The sequence below is a fragment of the Hermetia illucens genome, chromosome 2 (assembly GCF_905115235.1).
Source record: "Hermetia illucens chromosome 2, iHerIll2.2.curated.20191125, whole genome shotgun sequence".
Taxonomy (NCBI): Eukaryota; Metazoa; Arthropoda; class Insecta; order Diptera; family Stratiomyidae; genus Hermetia; species Hermetia illucens.
Genome location: NC_051850.1, coordinates 152048872 through 152068485, shown reverse-complemented (window position 1 = coordinate 152068485; position 19614 = coordinate 152048872). Strand labels below are relative to the sequence as shown.

Genomic DNA, 19614 nt, shown 5'->3' with positions numbered 1-19614 from the left:
ACAACTTCTTCGTATATGAATCTCCAGGCTTAGATGGCATAATGCCAGTCATGCTGCAGAAGCAGTAAGGAAGAGTTGTACCACAGCTGGGTAAGATTTACCGGAGGTGTATCCATTTGGGATACCTACCACGCTCTGGTAGTTTTCATACTGAAAGCGGGCAGTCGCGGCATGAGTCCGTTGAGGACTTTCAATCAATTAACTTCACTTTTTCCGTGTTGAAGACCCTAGAGTACGTCCTGGACACTCACTTAATGACGCCTATGGTGAAAACGCTCTTCCCTAAGTCTCAGCTCTCCTATATCTAGGGCAAATTTACAGAAACAGCTCTCCTCGAGTTGATTAGCACAGTTATGCTACTAGCATTACACCAGTTGCCTTCCTGGATATAAAGGACCGTGGCAATAAAGTGGGGTATGCGCCCGAGGTTGGTTCTCTAAATGTACATATCCATGGTTTCTCCCATCCTAACGTATGGTTCTATAGAACGAAGCTTTATAGAATCCAGAGTATCGCGTGTGGAAGCCTGTCGATAGTCGGGGAATGATCCGAACCCAACCATAACATAGCCATTCTTACGGATAGGCAAGCGGCCATTGAAGCCTTATACTCAACGAGGACAACCTCTAGCCTGGTGGGGCATTGCAGAAACGCGAAGAACCTTCTAATTTCCGGTGATAAGAACATAGAACGTAGAGGGAAAGGAGTGCCAGGCACGGCTTCACTTTTAGCAACCTTCGAAGGTCGCCACGGACCTCAGATGCGCCAACCGAAGGAGGATTTGTCACGCCTTCAACAAGACCTGATCGCAGGAGGTCTTGTTCCAGAAGCGTGCAAATGCATACAAGATTATGGCGCATTATCGAAGCTGCGGAGAAGAGGCAGAAGCCCTCAGGCACTTTCTTTGCGATTTCATAGTTCTGCGGATACTAGGTAAACCATTCTATAACAAGTGCAGCTACATCTAGTTGCAGGATGGAAGAGTTGCTTTGCGTCGTGAATGCTACAGTCTAGCTCTTCACAGTCTACAGCAGTCATAGTCTGAAAAGTTTGTCGCATCCAGATGGTACACTACAGCGCTAATTAGCGTCCTTGGAGCGACCGCCAATACCAATCAACCAAGCTAATTTCGGTTAATACAGGGGCGTGCAAGCCCTTGTCAACAAGACACTTGATTGGAGCTTAAGAAGTTGCAGGCGGATCTTCAAGGTCAATTTTGCACGCTTTTTACGTTTTTGAATAACTCTTGCCTCTTAATCGAGTTCTACTCTGATAGTCTTTTGATCACCGACCAATCCCCATTACAACCTGCATGGCCAATCCACTCAGTTACCATTAGGTTCTAGGCTAGGTTAGCCTTCGTCTTGACGACTATCCTTGAAATGAGTGTCGACAAGCTGAAATTCTGAAACTTAATAAACTTAAAATGAAGACACAGACAGGTCTAATAATCGGTCAATGCCTGCTTCAGAAATGTCTGCGTAGATTAGGTATGTATAATGAAAACCGCAGTGCTCTCATGGTAGAAACATATCACCCCGAGAATAACAAACCTGGAAAAGGGGCTCGATGAGATGTACCTAGCGCATATGATTTCCACGTAAATGAATTTCATTACGATATACAATTAACCTACAGGCGGTAGAACGGGACAACAAACCCCCTGTTGCTCCCCATAATTAATATAATTATAATTTCCCCAATTCAATTGTTTTAATTTATCCACGATCGAGATCACCCAAGTGTGTAATATATAGGCAGGGCCCATATGACTAATAAAACTACTAAAACCATTCACTTTTCCATTTATTTGTATATTTCTCAACGTTATAATATATATATATATGTATATTACGTAAAATATCATCTGTTCGAATATTTTCCAGCGAACGAGGGGAACAACAATGAACAATAATACGTAATTTGAATTTTTAGATAGTTGCCTTTTCCTCCAAATTCTTCGAATTTCCAATAATTAGAGAGAAGTCTTACATATAAATATATTCACGTGCCTTGTGCTACGATACAATAAAATTCAAGTGCGGTGTCGAAATTTTTCAAAAAACATGACTGACTTTGATTCGCTTTCTTCACAAATATAATTCGAATGCAATATAAAAATTGCAAAAATTTAAGACATTCAATATAATTGAATAAATTTGTAATTTCTTAAAGTGATAAATAATGAACGAATTCACACAAATATCTTTCGAGTTTTCTGTAAATAAACTTATCGCCTAGTTATTGTCTTTCCACTCCTACTCCGACACTTTTCCTTAAGTTTGAGATTTCCTTTAGTTTGTAGTATTTTTTCTTTTATTTATCATATTTATCATTGTTCGATTGTTTCACAGTGTTAGATTTAATTATATCTTTTACTCTCTACAGTAACAAGGTTTCTTACCTTAATTGACACAGTTTTCCAATTTGTATCATAAGTTAATTTGTCACGGACGATTTGAGTGAATGCAGAAGGTTCTGATACCATGCTGAGTGAATGAAACCCTGTCTAAGTGTTGGATATGTAGTAAGGCTGGGAATACAAGAGATACTAAGTAGCTTGCAGGCGGTCGCTCCTATTGAATCTAAATCCTTAATAGCTGTTGGAATTTTTCAAATTTTGAGTTAAGCTTGATTGATATTAATTTTGTTCAGTGCAACTCAAAAGACCACAGGCGCCGGTTTCTGGGAGGTGTTTCTAACTTGCAGTTCGCTAGACAGGTAGTTTTATCTAAAAGTAGGTGCACTCCTATCAGCTAATTATGCTCTGTGGTGTGCAAGAACAAAATTTTCGTCTTCCTAGTAGCACATTTAACTTGAATAACATTAAGCATTGGATATATTTGGCAGGTAGCGTGTTACAATCTATAGCCTATTTATCAAACCGAGTGAAATACGCACCCCTTTGCCCTCTGCGAAATTGAAGGCCCAAAGAACTGACTAATTTTTTCCCCACGATACACAAGGAAAGTGGATAACACCAGAATTAAGGATTCCTGAGAATTTCATTAGCTTCTTTCGAACTGAAATCTGAATCTAAATCAAAGATATCACATATCGCCTGATCGCTGCTCTACAACAACTTATCCGAATTTCAAGAGGGTCTCTAGGGGAAGGGGGAGAACGGTTTTCTCTAATTCTAGCAAATCAAATATAAAACGGAAACATTTCGAAAAACTCAAAGAAATTAAAAATGCCATGGATTTTAGTTATTTTAAAACAAATCACATATAATTTCTAACCAAAGTTGTGAGTGTACGTAAAAGTGTATAAATTTGAAATCTATAAAAAATAAAAGCTGTTACAATCTTTTCTTCTTTCTTCTTACTTTCTGAGATGATTTTCCATTTGTATTCACTTTTTCAATACTTTTATAAAATAAATTAACGATACTTCGTAATACATCTAGAAATTATTCTACGGAGCTAAGATCTAAACAAAACATTAGTATTCATGTGTGTACTTGTGTATCTAGTGGGATGTTGCCGTCTGGAAGAGAGATTGACTCCATCTTTTGATGCTTAGACATTTCGTGCTGGATCAACAACACCGCCAGCTACTGGTAGCCCACTTGGATGTCCAATAAGGTAAGAGTCAACTTGTCGTGCAGCTTGACGTCCCTCCGTAATGGCCCAGACGACCAACGATTGGCCACGTCGGCAATCTAAAATGTAAGAAGGAGAAAATCGTTACGAATATGAACATGAATAAAATATTAGTTCAACTCACCTCCTGCAGCAAATACTTTGGAATTGGATGTTCCATACTGGCCATTCACGGCCTTGATATTTCCACGGTTGTCCAATTCAAGACCAAGCTCAGTTGGAACTGTTTTCTCCGGGCCTAAGAATCCCATGGCCAAAAGAACCAAATCGGCTGGATAATACTTTTCTGATCCGGGAACTTCTTTCATGCTCCATTGGCCCGTAGGACTCTGGGTCCATTCAACTTGAATCGTGTTAACCCCCGTAATGCGGCCATTTTCGCCAATAAATTCCTTAGTTGTAGTCAAATACTGACGTGGATCTTTACCGAATTTAACACGAACTTCTTCGTGACCGTAGTCCACCCTATGAGCAACAGCACATATAAATATTTTCCTTCCTTACTTATCTTATTTTTCATTATTACCTGAATACTTTCGGCCATTGTGGCCATGGATTATCATGAGCACGTGATTTTGGCGGTTCTGGAAGGATTTCAAATGTGGTGATGGTTTTAGCGCCTTGACGTAATGATGTAGCAATACAATCGCACCCAGTATCACCGCCACCAATGATGATAACGTCCTTTCCAGCTGCCGAAATGTTTTCTTTAGTGCCGCCAAGTTGTTTCTTCTGAGTGGACTCAAGGAACTCCATGGCGAAGTGGATGCCTTGCAGATCCCGATTAGTCAGCGGGAGATCACGAGGCCATGTTGAACCGGTTGTGAGTAGCACTGCATCGTAACTGTAAAATAATGAAGGACGATTATTTATCGGCTTAGGCGTTACCTTATGAACGCTACCTAACGTTATTGGAAACAATCATATGCTTATTTAAATTATCATATTGTGACGAAAATTACTTTGGAAAATTATGTGTGACGTCAATGTAAACCGTAGTTATGACAATTAACCAAGACACCAAAATTGTTAACAGATGACTCTAATGTCGGCAAGAAGATCTTGTCAAAGACGCCAAGTAGTTTTCTAGTAAAGTGTTTGCATGCCTTTCCGGAATGTTCTGCGGGGTATAAAAGGGACGGAAATCCACCTACAAAGTCGATAAGCACAGGAAATCGTAATGTGCTTATTGTAAATATTAGTTAAGGATTAATTATGTTAGATTAAACTAGGTTAAGCCAAAATAAGTTAGGTTAAGTTATATGTAACTAGGTTAAGTAAGTAAAATTTCACCTTCTCGCGCCTTTAGTGCGGGCGCAGTTTTTTGAAAAGCCAAGATCGTAACAAAAAAAATTGTCAAGATTCATGTATATAAAGAAAAATATACAAAGTAAAGTAAATCACAGAGAAGGTCGGGTTGGCCAAACTATGTAATAGTCACCCGTCTTGATAGCGTTAAGATCTATTAGCCGTTATTAAGCTAGCATTAAGTAATCATTGTCTAGTTGTAAGTCACTATTGAGAAAATAAATGAAATGAAATGAAACCCACAAAGTCAGTTCACTCCGAGCCATCGAAGTGAACAGACGTCGGCGCTGGTAGAAAATTATTTGTGAGAAGTTAATAGTGAGTGGTGACAGTGTGGTAGTGTGTGAAGCAGACAAGACGAACAGAGAAGCATACATTTGCAGGGAGAAGCAGACCTTAAAGGAACTATCGTTCTGTTTTCGTTATACAGTGCAGCTCAATATTATTGAGACACTGTATAGCCAAGTGATAAAATTACTATTGACGTTTTTATCTTTTCAGTGAAGTACAGGAGAAAGCCACGCAGGACGGGCTTGGGGACAGAATGTCCGCCAAGAGGAGTAAGGTGATACTCCCAGGCGAAATGTCCTCCGAGGAGGAGGGGAGCACGGGCCCCGAGGTCAACAAAGTTACTTTGGGTCTGCAAATGGAAATTGCAGACCTGAAGTGTGAAAGAGCGGCCATGGCACAGCAGTTGGAGTGCCAGCAGCTGCTCATCAAGCAAGTGCAGCAGAAGCTAGCGTCGCTGGAGGAGACGGTCCGCTCTGGGCCGGCACCAGTACAGCAGCAACGAAGACACCAGCAGCAACAACAACAACAGCAAGAACAGCATCAACAACAGCAACCGCATCAACAACAACAACAGGAGCAGCAGGAAGCTCTCGCAATGGACATCGTGGGATCCACTGCAGCCTTCCCTGACGTCATCATCGACGAGGACCCCTTCAACTTTTTCCGGAGCCGGAAAAGCTTTAAGGTTAGTGCGAAAATTGTTACCGCAGCCACCACAGCCATCCGCAAATCCTTCCCCGTCCTTGAAAACCAAAAAGGTTAAAATTCCAGCCATTACCGGCTACAATTTAAACGTGCCCCATTTCCTCCGATTAATTAAAGCCAAGGGATTGAAAGCATCCCTAAAAAACACGAGGGCGGATAGAACCCTCATTTTTACGGAGACGGCGGAAGAACACGCCCAGGTCTTCGCGCTCATGAAACAGCAAGGGCTTAACGCCACAACCAGGACCCCGCCTTCTTTGCGAAATCAGTCCCTAATTATCCGAGGGTTCCACAGGGAAACGGACATCCTGCAGGAACTGCAGGCCGACCACCCTGAGTTCAAACTCAACACGGTGGCGAACTTGGTTACCCGCAGAGACAAAGCTCTGCATAGAGAAGTCCCTACCCTCCCGATGAAATCTCAATCGGGACTATTTATTGCCACGTTCGAGCCCTGTCAAGAGCTTACCGAAGTGATGAAGGTTAAATACATCCTTCATCAAAAGATCTCCTGGCAGAAAGTCATGAGCTTCGAAGAAGTGCAGTGTTACAACTGCCAAAACTTCGGACACATTGCGCAAAACTGCACTATTGTACACAGATGACTTGACACAAGTGCTCGAAAGCGCACCCCCGTGGGGAATGCACGAGGACTGCAGCCGAAGGAGTACTCTGCTGCAACTGCGGGCAAGCAGGCCACCCAGCGAGTTACCGCGGGTGTCCAGCTTATAAAGAAATGGTAGCCAGGAAGGAAGCTGCCAAGCAAAGAAGAGCTAATGAAAGCTCCCGAGCCAAGCACGCAGTGACACGACTGTAACAAAGCTTGGTCAGACCCAGCGTATCGTACGCGCAAGCTGCCAGGAACTCTTCACCAAGAGTGGCAGCACAACCTGCTCCCACCCCTGCACCAAACGCCTTCCGCGAATTGGTGCAATCCCTCGCGACGGCCTCCACCAACGAGCAGCGGCAATTCGCTGCAATAAAACTTTTAATGAACCTATGGAGTTAAATATCGTCACCTTTAACTCCGCGTCCCTGATCTCACACGCCCAACGTGCCACTGCCCAAGTGTTGATCGACAGTCTGAAAGCAGACTTATACTGCGTTTCAGAAACTCACCTCAATAGCAGGCATAACGTGCAATTCACCGGGTATAATATTATCCGGAACGACAACAACACTGGCGCTGCCCTTTTAGTCAGGAAAGACTATGAATTTGAGGAAGTCGTTATACGAAACCTGCTTACCTCTTCCGCTGCGGCGGCAATAGTAAAAACTACTGATGGTAGACGGATTTTGGTAGTTTCCGTCTACATCAAATGCAACTGTCTAACTGAGCAACTGGGACAAGATCTTAAGATCTTGGGCAATCTCCAGTTAAAGTACAAGTACCTCATTTTCGGTGGCGACTTCAACTCGAGGCACACCTCCTGGGGCGATACGGCAGTCAACAGAAATGGGGAAACCCTGCTTAAATGGATCCAAGACCCTTACTCGCCAGCCTATGTCGATTTGGTCTTGCCAGATTCTCCGACAAGACCCAGTAGCCAATCAATCATTGACTACTTCCTCCTATCTGAGGAAACTTCCCTGAACTTTCAAGTGATATCTTGCACTACTCTACCAGGCATGTCTGACCATTTCGCAGTACAACTTAAACTATCCTCGTCCTCCCAACTGCGAAAGCGAGTGATGACCACCGTAAGGTCCTTCGCCCACACTGACTGGGATAAATTCAAGGCAGACCTTGCACCAAGGCTGAACTTGAAAAAACTCGCAACTGACCGCAATCTATCAGACATGGAGATCGACGAAGCCATCACCTTGGCCACAGATGCCATTAATACTGCTACACGCAAAAACACAAGGCTTATCAAAGTCGACGAGTTACAACATAACTCAGTCCCTCACGATATCATGCTCCACATGAAAGTCAGACAAATATGGCGTAGGAAACTCAAACGGATTTTCCACAAACTCGGAAATAAAGTTAATGCTGAGTATAAAGCATTGCTTTCTCGGATTAATTGTCTGAGTACAATAATTCGGCAAAGAGTGGCGAATTTCCGCAACAAAGAACTGACAAGGAAACTAGCAGATATTAAACCCGGCCCAGATATGTTTCAGCATATCAACAGGCTAACCGGCAAACATTAGTCCCGCAATATCGCTCTTTCCAAGAACGGGGAGCACATCTGCAGTGACGCTAGGAAAGCGCAAGTTCTCGCGGAATCTTTTGAGACTCAGCTCAATTCCCCTCCGCCTCAAAACAACCCGGCTATATCGTCGATTGTTAATTCAACAATCAAGGCCTTCGTCTCTGAGAGCTCCAAGAAGCTAACTAAATTCACCACAACCAACATCTCAGTCAAGCCATCGGAATTGCAACATTTTTTGAGTTTACCTCAACTCACCGACTTAACCAGAAACCTCAACGGTAAAAGGTCAGCCGGGCCTGATGAAATCCCGAACTTTGTCATAAAGAACCTCCCCAGAGCCTCACTGAAGTTTTTATTAGCAGTTTTCAACAACTGTATTAATAACGGCTACTTTCCATCCACATGGAAAGTTGCAAAAATTATTGCGATCCGGAAGAAAGGAACCTCCAACGAGCCAAGCAATTTCAGGCCCATTTCCCTATTATCCAACCTTGGCAAACTGTTTGAGAAAGCATGGACAATTGGGCTAGTCCAGCATTGTAATCTGAACAAAGTCATCCCTGACCGCCAGTTCGGATTCCGCTCTAAACACGGAACCCAGCACGCGCTGAGCTACCTACACGACACTGTCGTCTCAAGACTTAACGTCAACAATAAACCCACAGTAGCATGTGCGTTAGATTTGGAAAAGGCCTTCGATTCCGTGTGGGTAAACGAACTTATATACAAATTAATAGATAATGACTTCCCTGTCCCGATAATTAGACTTGCGTTAAGTTTCTTCTTTTATGTCAGCGTGGGGAATGAATTCTCCGATCTCTTGCCGGTAACGTCGGGTGTACCGCAAGGATCCATTTCTGGGCCAACTTTCTATAACATCTTCACGGCTGACGTTCCGATCCCCGATGACGGCGTTGAACTGATCCAATTCGCCGATGACACGCTTATCTTCGCTTCGAACCTCCACCCCAACAGGGCAGCCAAAGCGGTTGAGAAATACATTGTAAATCTCTGCAGGTACTACCGTAGTTGGGGAATCAAGATCAATGAGGGAAAACGCAAATCTGCACCTTTAGGAGAAAATCTAGATACTTAGGTTCTAGAGGCATCCATAGGAAAGCTAAACGCTTGAAAATGAGAATCGGGAACACCACAGTGAGCAGATCTACTTCGATCAAATACTTGGGAGTAACCCTGCATGAACTCCCCAAGTTCAAACCCCACCTTCAGCTCGCTATCAGCAAGGCACGCGGTGCAGTCAGTAGCATCTACTATCTTCTTCGCAAGACAGTAGGTCTCAGCACCAAAACCAAACTGACCCTGTATAAGGCCCTTATAAGACCCGTTATCTGTTACGGAGCACCAACTTGGATCTCTTGCTCCAACCAAGCAATAGCAAAATGCGAGTCATTCGAACGCCGAATCCTTAGACATTGCACAGGCTTGTCTTACAACTGGAAAACAAAAAAGATCGGCAAAAACGCCGAAGTGTATAGGCGAGCCAAAGTCAAACCACTTCGAGAACACGTTCTCACAATAATGGAAAGGTTCTTCGAAAGAACGGAGGACCACCCCAACCCATTAATTCGGCATCTCTACCAACAGGGTAAAACCTCCCCATTGGCCACATTCTTAAGGCCCTGCCAAATCGTGAGTTCATCTCTAAGACCCAAAATCCCAACCCTTTTTGAAACTCCTTGCCTGGTAGGGGTGGATAGAGGATAAGCACAGAAAATTGTAATGTGCTCATTGTAAATAGTAGTTAAGAATTATTTATGTTAGATTAAGCTAGGTTAAGGTAAAATAAGTTAGGTTAAGTTATATGTAACTAGGTTAAGTAAGTAAAATTTCACCTTCTCGCGCCTTTAGTGCGGGCGCAGTTTTTTGAAAAGCCAAGATCGTAACAAAAAAAGTTGTCAAGATTCATGTATATAAAGAAAAATATACAAAGTAAAGTAAATCACAGAGAAGGTCGGGTTGGCCAAACTATGTAATAGTCACCCGTCTTGATAGCGTTAAGATCTATTAGCCGTTATTAAGCTAGCATTAAGTAATCATTGTCTAGTTGTAAGTCACTATTGAGAAAATAAATGAAATGAAATGAAACCCACAAAGTCAGTCTAGTTCTAGAGTTAAAACAGATCGCGTCGGTTATGAATACGCCTCCAATTGTACCAGTTAAAGAATTGTTCTATAATTAATTATACAGTACGGTTATATAATGTAGTGTTTAATAAACGCTTGTATTAAAGTTACAGAACGGGTTTTTGTTTAGTGCTACGCAATCCAGTGATACGAGCCTACGTAAAGCAAGTAACGTAACTAGTGACGAGTACGTAAAGCTAAGAACGTAACAATTGGTGACAGAGACAGAAGTACGTACAGGAAATACGTAACAATTGGTAACAGCAGTATAAGTACGTAGAAGTAAATTCATAACAATATATTATAGAAGACAAATTAAACTGAAATCCTTCTCGTGTAGAACAACGCAATGTTCTTCGCTTACGATTTCCGCTGCTAAAAAAAACCATCTCTCTAATAATATATGGCTTAGACTACACCTACTCCTCAAAGCAACAAAGTGGCATCTGCCATCTTCTAGCTTGAGTACCGATGCATCAAACGCAACAGCGTTCATGGACCAGGTGCGCCCCAAGACGTTCCAATTGCGAAGCAAACTATTTCTCCTTCAACTTCTACAAATGCACAAGATTTGTTGCTGGGCTGGCACAAGTTTATAGATAACCACGATATCATTGTACGCCCCCAACGGCATACAACTGGCCTCCACGTCTTTTTTGCTAACACCAGCCGGTCTTATGAACAGTTTGACGCTACCACACTTAGTATCCACTCCAATATAGCACCATTTAAAACGTTTTCTTTTCTACTTTTATTTTAAATTATTTCAATTACAAAACGTGGTTACTAGACGTGTGTACTCGGTGAAGGTTGGAGACGAAGAGACCGGTTGGTTTTCCACGCGGTACCTCTGTCTCCAACCAACGGCACTTTTTCATCGCTGGCTCTCCACTGCTGTGGCGAGTTCTAAAACGCGCAGAGAGCGCCGGGGGCGTCATCTATCCGCTCGCATTCGCAACATTCGAAACATGCCAATCCTGCTGCGCCACACCATAATCATGGGAATTTAATTCTCGATTTGAACCATCGGCATCTGGTTTCAGAAACGCCAACTAACGGTTGATTAAATCACTCTCTCAAATTCCTCCTAATTCCAACTGGCACAATACAAACGAAAATTGAATATACCTTGAAATTCATCTGGCCAATATTATATCGAATTATGACACGTATAGGGAGCTCAAAAAAGAATACCCGCGGCATTACGAGACTCACTGTCGTAACGTACATATAATCTCCCAAAAATCAAACGTCCATTTTTGAAAGCCCACCACTCAGACCTCCGTTTGACTGATTAATGCTCAATACTTTAGACACACAAGCAATTAGGCTGAACCCTTCTATCGTCTTCTTCGCCCAACCAACTGAACACAACAACTAAACTTTACCAAACTCATAACGGCCGTGGAGTCGATCATCATCATCATCAACGGCGCAACAACCGGTATCCGGTCTAGGCCTGCCTTAAAATAGGGAACTCTAGACATTCCGGTTTTGCGCCGAGGTCCACCAATTCAATATCCCTAACAGCTGTCTGACCTTCTGGCTTGCGCTATCATCCATCTCAGGCAGGGCCTGCCTCGTCTTCTTTTTCAACCATGAATATTGCCCTTGTAGACTTTCCGGGTGGGATCATCCTCATCCATACGGATTAAGTGACCCGCCCACCGTAACCTATTGAACCGGATTTTATCTACAACTAGACCAGAGGTCATTGTATCGCTCATAGATTTCGTCGTTATGTAGGCTACAGAATCGTTCACCTTAATGTAAGGGGCCAAAAATTCTTCGGAGGATTCTTCTCTCGAACGCGGCCAAGAGTTTGCAATTTTTCTTGCTAAGAACCCAAGTATCCGAGGAATACATGAGAACTGGTGATATCATTGGCTTGTACAACAAGAGCTTTGACCCTATGGTGAAACCTTTCGAACGAAACAGTTTTTGTAAGCTGAAATAGGCTCTGTTGGCTGCCCACAACTGTGCGCGGATTTCGTCATCGTAGCTGCTATCGGTTGTGATTTTCGATCCTAGATAGGACTCTCCTATCTTTATTCTTCCCATTTGACTAGTGCGGTTTCGTGTTGTTGGTTGGTTGGTTTTTGGTGCTGACGTTGCCACCATATATTTGATCTTGCCTTCATTGATATGCAGCCCAAGATCTCGCGCCGCCTGCTCGATCTGGATGAAGGCAGTTTGGAAGTCTCGGGTCGTTCTTCCCATGATGTCGATATCGTCAGCATAGGCCAGTAGTTGGGTGAAATTAAAGAGGATCGTACCTCTCGCATTTACCTCAGAATCACGAATCATTTTCTCCAGGGCCAGGTTAAAGAGGACGCATGATAGGGCATCTCCTTGTCTTAGACCGTTGTTGATGTTGAATGGTCTCGAGAGTGATCCTAATGCTTTTATCTGGCCTCGCACATTGGTCAGGGTCAGCCTAGTCAGTCTTTTCAGTTTCGTTGGGATACCGAATTCTCTCATGGTCGTGTACAATTTTACCCTGGCTATGCTATCATAGGAGGCCTTAGGAAAGAGGCAAAAACTAGTTTTACTACAAAAAGCAACCGGGAGAATCCGCCCGTACATTTCTCCCTATCAGATATTGCCTATCGTATTTTCCTCAAACTCATTCAACAATCGACGTAACAGACCTGCTTTCGAAGCTGAGTTACTTGAGTAAACTATCGGTAAATACCAGCCTACCGCTAAGACGGATGATATCTAACAATGAAGCCCCCCCCCCCCCCCGCAGCCACACGACGTGATTAATTATCACCTGACCCAATTCTTGTCAGAGCGTGAAGCTTACAGGAGGCACTTGTACCAATTCAGATTAAATGGGCCTCCCGTCTGCTCTGAATGTGGTTGCACTCTTGAGGACCCACAGCATGTCATGTTCTATTGTCCACTATTTTTCTTAGAGAGAAGAAGCATGGAAAACACTCCAAAAATCAGCTTAAGCATGCAGAATATCATTGGGAAAATGACGAAGTCTGAGAACTCTATAATCAGAAGAATTGCGGCTGAACTTGGGAAACCGGAGTATGCAAGAAGCCCCCGAAAAGCGGAAGGCTTGATCGTTGTAGGGCCTATCCTCTTTGAAATAAATCTTTACAGCGGTTCTGCGATGAAAGAAGGAGAAAATGGGGATGGTTTAGTGGGTGAGAGTCCCACACGCTAGTGCAACCTGATGCTAAAGTATCTTTCCAAGATTTTCACCGCCAGCCATAAAAAAAGGCAAACAAACAGACAATGAACCGATTTTAATAAGCTCTTGTTTTCACATAAAATTTTTAACAGATTCTAAAGGGAAAACTATTTAGAAATAGAAATTTGCTATTCCTTTCTGAAATCTGCGATAAATAATCTCGATATCTCAATGTATCATTACATCATGCTTCCCATATTTTCGCGGATTGAAACAGTATTCAAATCATTCCCATTCTCAAAAAGAATGCAGCCTATCTCTATTCTTTTGATCTCTGCCAAAATATTGAAGCAGACCAACAATACGATAGTAATAGCACTATTTTTGGCTTTCAGTTTAATGGACCACAACACTCATCTGATAGCATAAATCCACTAACAAACCTAGCCTAATCAAAGTCCTGGAATACGCTGATGAATTCATCACTTACTGGTTGTTTCACAAAAAAGTTCGCCTACCAACATGAATTCAAAATTGTTTATCCGGCTATGCAAATGCGCATGGGTTCATTAGAATACATTTGCCAGTGGTTGACTTAACCCCAAGAGCCAGCTCTAGTCTCACCATTATGAAGGAGGTAAACCCACGCCGGACGAATCTGTCAGTTTTTTCATCATCAACGATACCTAAGTGGAGTGACTCTTATATCATTAACTTTTTGCTCAGTAGAACGAGTTTAAGCAGCATCTGATGGCCATTCCCTACGAACTGGCTTAATATGATGTTTAATCCTGATAATGACGCTCAACTGTTGGAACAAATTCAAATGGTCCGATTCCACGAGTTTTACCATTGACATTGTTCGGCTACCAATAGGAGGACACGCCTGAAATATGGGAATCATTTTGCCGAGGAGCAAGGGTAGTTCCCTCCTCGGATTTTCCCAGAATACTCCGAGGCGATCTCATTCCCGATTCGCCGAAGATGATTTTGTCTGCAATAGCAAAGGATTATCCTGCGTACATTTTTCTTTTTCAATGATGACGACAGAGAGAATGTTTTCCCAAAGGTAAATCTGGAGATCATTTCGATTGCGGGTAATTGAACGCATGGCTGCATGGTTCGTCGCCTTTCCAAGTACTAATAGTACATAATCTATATGCATTGTCAGCAGTTTTCCATTTCCCCTCTAAGTGAATGGGAGATACATTTTGGACAGCTTCGCCGATGGCTAGTTTTCATTGCTCCAGTTCTGCTTAAACAACCGAACCTTCGGATTTGTACTAGCAGCTTTCAACCTCAGCTATTAAGCAATTCACGTATACTCGTACATCAAAACGCATGGATAGTGTTTCCATATTAATTTGGAATTAAAATGCACTCCTAAATATTAAACTGTTTGAACTTGTTAGATTTCCACCCCTGATGAAGGAGCTAGCGTGGAGTTTAAGGTTCTTAGTGAACATACCAAATTCAGTTTCCCTAACGTTCACCGTAAATCCATTTCGGAGATATCAGCTGTAAATCGCTTGCAAAATTGCACTCATGGGGTCCCATACCGTACCCGACAACTTGCCAATAGTTACCATAGTTAAATCCAGAAATGGGTATGAAAAGTCTCAGTTATCTTCTAGAAACCATATCAAGGTGTGGCAAAGTAGTGGCAAGAGGATTTATATCTCAGGTATTAGCGCTCTGGTTCGTTGTTTTAGTACCGTAGACTCTTAAGACCATGACTGCTGTGCTAAGAGGAAGGGGCGCTGAGCCCAACCGGTTCAGATCTTCAGAGCTAGCCCGTAGCATTCCCGAAGGAAAACAGTTCTCCCATCCTGCAACCAGAGATCTCCTTGAGTTCCTCAAACAATAGACTACCTACTGTTCGCAGCCTGATCCTAGCTAGAGCTGGGCAATCGCAAAGAAAGTATCTGGGGGTTTTTTCCTCGTCTTCGCAACTCGGAAATGCGATTTGTAGGATATGCCGAGTCTGGCGGTATGGTCGCCTATAGACCAGTGCCTCGTACAAATCGCTGTAATCCACGTCTGTCAATAGCTCTCGCGATCGGGTCTTGCTAAACGAGAGTCAAATCCGCCACGACTTGGCACAGGTGATGAGGCTTCGCCCTCTCAGTCAGCGGCTGTTAAGTAGTGCAATTTGAATAGCTATGTTACGCTTGGGGCTCAGATCATGCCCCAGTGCCTTGTAATTCATTGCCGTACGACAAGTAGTCTGACAGCATTGCATACTACAGCGTGTTTTATGTGAAGAACCAGAGAAAAGAGGTGCAGGGGTATATTAAGAGCATCTGGCGGCAGGACTGCAGAGCCTCAGTAGGGCCAGCACATATTCTAATTTGCACGGAAGTGGATGTTCAATTCCATCCTGTTATTTACAATATTGCAATATCAAATCATCGGTTACATCAATCGCAAAGCTTATATCTAGGTATAGAGTCTACTTTTCTAACAAATACCATAACTGTATACAAAAGTTAATACTTACTCATTCAACAATGTTTCAGCTTTGATGTCCTTGCCAACGTGAATGTTTGTTTTGAATTCAATGCCCTCAGCTGCCATCAAGTCAACACGACGCTTTACAACATCTTTCGACAGTTTCATAGTTGGAATACCATATTGAAGGAGACCTCCGACGCGATCGTTCCTTTCAAATACCGTTACATAATGGCCAGCACGATTCAACTGTTGAGCAGCCGCCAAGCCAGATGGACCAGATCCCACAATAGCTACCTTTTTACCTGTGCGGGTTTCAGGAATCTGCAATAAAATATGGAACACAGTTAGAGATTGAATGGCTTTGTAATGTTTCTTTTCTACACCTCTGGTTTGATCCAGCCTTGTTCAAAAGCATGATCAATTATGGCACACTCGATGTTCTTAATTGTCACCGGCGGCTCGGAGATTCCAAGGACGCAGGCTCCTTCGCACGGTGCAGGACATACACGTCCCGTGAATTCTGGGAAGTTGTTTGTTTGCAGCAATTGATTAAGAGCTTCTTTCCATGATCCATGGAATATCAAGTCATTCCACTTTGGAATGATATTACCCAGAGGACAGCCATGTACATTCGATTGACAGAATGGAACACCACATTCCATACAGCGAGCTGCCTGTACTCGTAAATATTTACGTACATGAGGGAAGTTGTAAACTTCATCCCAATCTTTTTGCCGAGTGGTAGCGTCACGATAAATGCTTGCCTCGCGTTTGTATTTGATGAAACCACGAGTCTTGTCCAGGACTTTTTCAGCACGTTTCTTTTCCAGAGCAATATCTTGAATAGCCTCCTCAATGTCTTTAATGCTGGGCTCGACAACACCATTTTCAACAGCTTTCACGTCTTTTTGAACGGCCTTTTCAATCTTTTCTTCTTCGAGAGCACGTAATGCACGCTGATATTCATATGGGAACACTTTAATGAATTTTGATTGGACCGCTGGCCAATTTTGAAGTAGATCCGCGGCTATCACAGAATTTGTAGCCTTCACAAATTCATCGAGCAGAGACTTCACTGTTTCAATATCTTTTTCATTCTCCAATGGGAGAAGTTCAACCGATTCTGGATTTACTTTAGATCTGAACGAGCCGTCTATGTCATATACATAGGCAATTCCACCAGACATACCGGCAGCGAAGTTTCGTCCTGTTAGGCCTAAGATTACGACTAGACCATCAGTCATGTATTCACAGCCATGATCACCAACGCCCTGTAAGTGATTATAAATGGAAAATGAGTTGAAAATTTGTGATCAACTGTTTTCCTGACGAGAGTACTTACCTCAACAACAGCAATAGCTCCAGAGTTACGAACACAGAAACGTTCAGCAGCAATTCCTCGGAAGAAAGCCTTGCCCCGGGTGGCACCGTACAAGCAAACATTTCCAACAATCACATTCAAATGCGATTCAAATTTACTGGACGGTGGTGGATAGATCACAATATTTCCTCCAGACAGACCTTTGCCAACATAATCGTTAGCATCTCCAACAAGTGTTACATTAACACCTCGTGCTAAGAAAGCGCAGAAGCTCTGCCCCGCTGATCCTTCGACATTAATAGAAATGTTTTTGCCTTCCGGGAGACCATCTTCGCCGTATTTACTAAAAATAATTTACAAATTTCAATAAAGGATATCAAATTATATTACGCTAATAATAAAGTTAAGGAAGGACATTTTCTTTAAGATCGGCTAATGGTTTTTGTCTCATTCTAAATCCTTACCAAGCAATGTGATAACTCAATGTCGAACCGAATGTGCGCATCGTGTTATTGATTTGCATGCTGATTGAGTCCTTCTGTTCAGGTCCATCAATAACGTTCCCAAAGTATTTAATCAAGTCCATATCGCAACGTGATTCAATACCAAAGTCTTGTTTCACTGAGCCCCCAACGATGTTCGTCTTTGGACGAATTTCTAGAGCGTTCTTCAGCAGCAAGGATAAATCCAATTGAGCGGCTTTCGATGAACGGTTTTTGCGCTCTCTGAGGAGATCAGTACGACCAATCAAATCTTGGAACTTACGGATACCCAGTTTGGCCATTTCTTGACGAATCTATAAAGTTTGATAGAAAATGTATAAATTTGTCCATTACGGATGAAAATATAGAAGCAGACTTACATCTTCGGCAAGCATGAAGAAGAAGTTAATTACATGTTCTGGTTTTCCTGCAAATTTCGCTCTTAGAACCGGATCCTGGGTGGCAATACCAACGGGGCATGTGTTCAAGTGGCATTTTCGCATCATTGTGCAGCCTGAAATCGAGGTCATGGATTAATTTGAAACATGCATGTCAGGTTATCTAGCATGTGTACTACTTACCCATTACAATCAAGGGGGCTGTACTGAAACCAAATTCATCTGCACCCAAAATTCCAGCAACGACAACATCAAACCCAGTACGCAGCTGACCATCGGCTTGTACGACAGTCCTAAAAGAGTGAGCGCAATGAGCATAAAACTTTTCAGTTCTAACAATATAAAGGAATAATTAAAACAAATTACTAATTAATAACCGCTGGCCATATGACAACACAATCAAATACGCGCGCAGAAGCAGGGATCGGATTTCGGATCGACACATAACACCACGATCTTTCAATTTGGGTTATTTTCTAGTTAATGTGATTTCGGGCTTTTTTCGAACCTTTCGATTCTCATCAACAACGAGAGCACAGAAATATATCCAACGAGGAGAAAGTCATCGTCCTTCTCTTCTGTTGAATAAATACGATTTTTCGAGAATGAACACAGGAAACCCAACTGTATTTTCTATCCATAGGCTCAACCAATCAATCCACCGTCAAGCAAACGCATTTATTGTTGCATTTTTTTCTCTGCATTTCTCATTTGCTTAAGTACTTGTTCGGATTTGAAATGGCATCGTCTCGTGAATGTTCATTTTCACGTGTACGTTTGCGATTATCACGAGAGTTTTTCATCCTTCACGAAACTTTAGTAGGCTTTAGGTCTCTACGAATTTTGAAGTGTCCCGTTTTTTCCCTTATAGGCTTATAGTATTCACGAATCTGGCAAACCAGGCGTCTTCAGTGTAAAATTATTTCGATACAGAACAGAGATGCAACAGTTTTGTGAAAAGCGTATTTACCTTGAACGAAGATTATTTAGTACAAGAACTTGATGTGTTTCAGCAATACCCAATTCCCATGGTAGACCAGCCGATTTAATACCAGTCCATGAACTAGCACCGGTGCCGCCATCATGTCCGGAGATTACAAGATGTTCTGCTTTTCCCTGTAGAGAAATACAGCATTGTTAGCAAAATCTATGGTTGAATTGTTAAAGCCTAATAAGTGCACTGGTGAAAACTCTTTCATAAATTCAACGACCATCTCAGCAACTCACCTTAACACAACCAGCCGCAACGACACCAACTCCTACTTCCGATACCAACTTAACACTTATCCTCGCTTTAGGATTTGAGCATTTCAAATCGTAAATGAGCTCAGCCAAATCTTCAATGGAATAGATATCGTGATGAGGTGGTGGCGAAATCAAACCGACTCCCGGCACGGAGTGACGAGTATGTGCGATGTCTTTTGTCACTTTGTATCCTGGTAATTCACCACCTTCTCCGGGTTTAGCACCCTGTGCCATTTTGATTTGAAGGTCATCGGCATGGGCTAGGTAAGATGCGGTAACACCAAAACGACCGGAAGCGACTTGCTTGATTGCTGATCGTGTGCTGTTTTCGGTGCCTTCATCTGTAATTAATG

At 42.6% G+C, this 19614-nt stretch overlaps 1 protein-coding gene across 3 annotated transcripts in view; it reads right to left on the bottom strand.

Moving 5' to 3' along the window:
* Window positions 1-1789: 1789 nt before the first annotated feature.
* LOC119650296 (glutamate synthase [NADH], amyloplastic) overlaps window positions 1790-19614 on the bottom strand; it is a 183983-nt gene continuing 166158 nt past the window's right edge. For 2 of the 3 annotated variants that reach the window (XM_038052934.1, XM_038052933.1), the window contains 11 exons: window positions 19244-19602; window positions 18987-19132; window positions 18200-18309; window positions 17999-18132; window positions 17601-17932; window positions 17158-17479; window positions 16199-17086; window positions 15862-16136; window positions 4132-4449; window positions 3730-4070; window positions 3522-3664 (listed from right to left, as the gene is read on the bottom strand). In XM_038052934.1, the coding sequence (XP_037908862.1) occupies window positions 3522-3664; window positions 3730-4070; window positions 4132-4449; window positions 15862-16136; window positions 16199-17086; window positions 17158-17479; window positions 17601-17932; window positions 17999-18132; window positions 18200-18309; window positions 18987-19132; window positions 19244-19602 (3368 nt within the window). Of the gene's footprint in view, window positions 3665-3729; window positions 4071-4131; window positions 4450-15861; window positions 16137-16198; window positions 17087-17157; window positions 17480-17600; window positions 17933-17998; window positions 18133-18199; window positions 18310-18986; window positions 19133-19243; window positions 19603-19614 lie in introns of all 3 variants that reach the window. The other variant, XM_038052932.1, reaches the window with a different exon arrangement.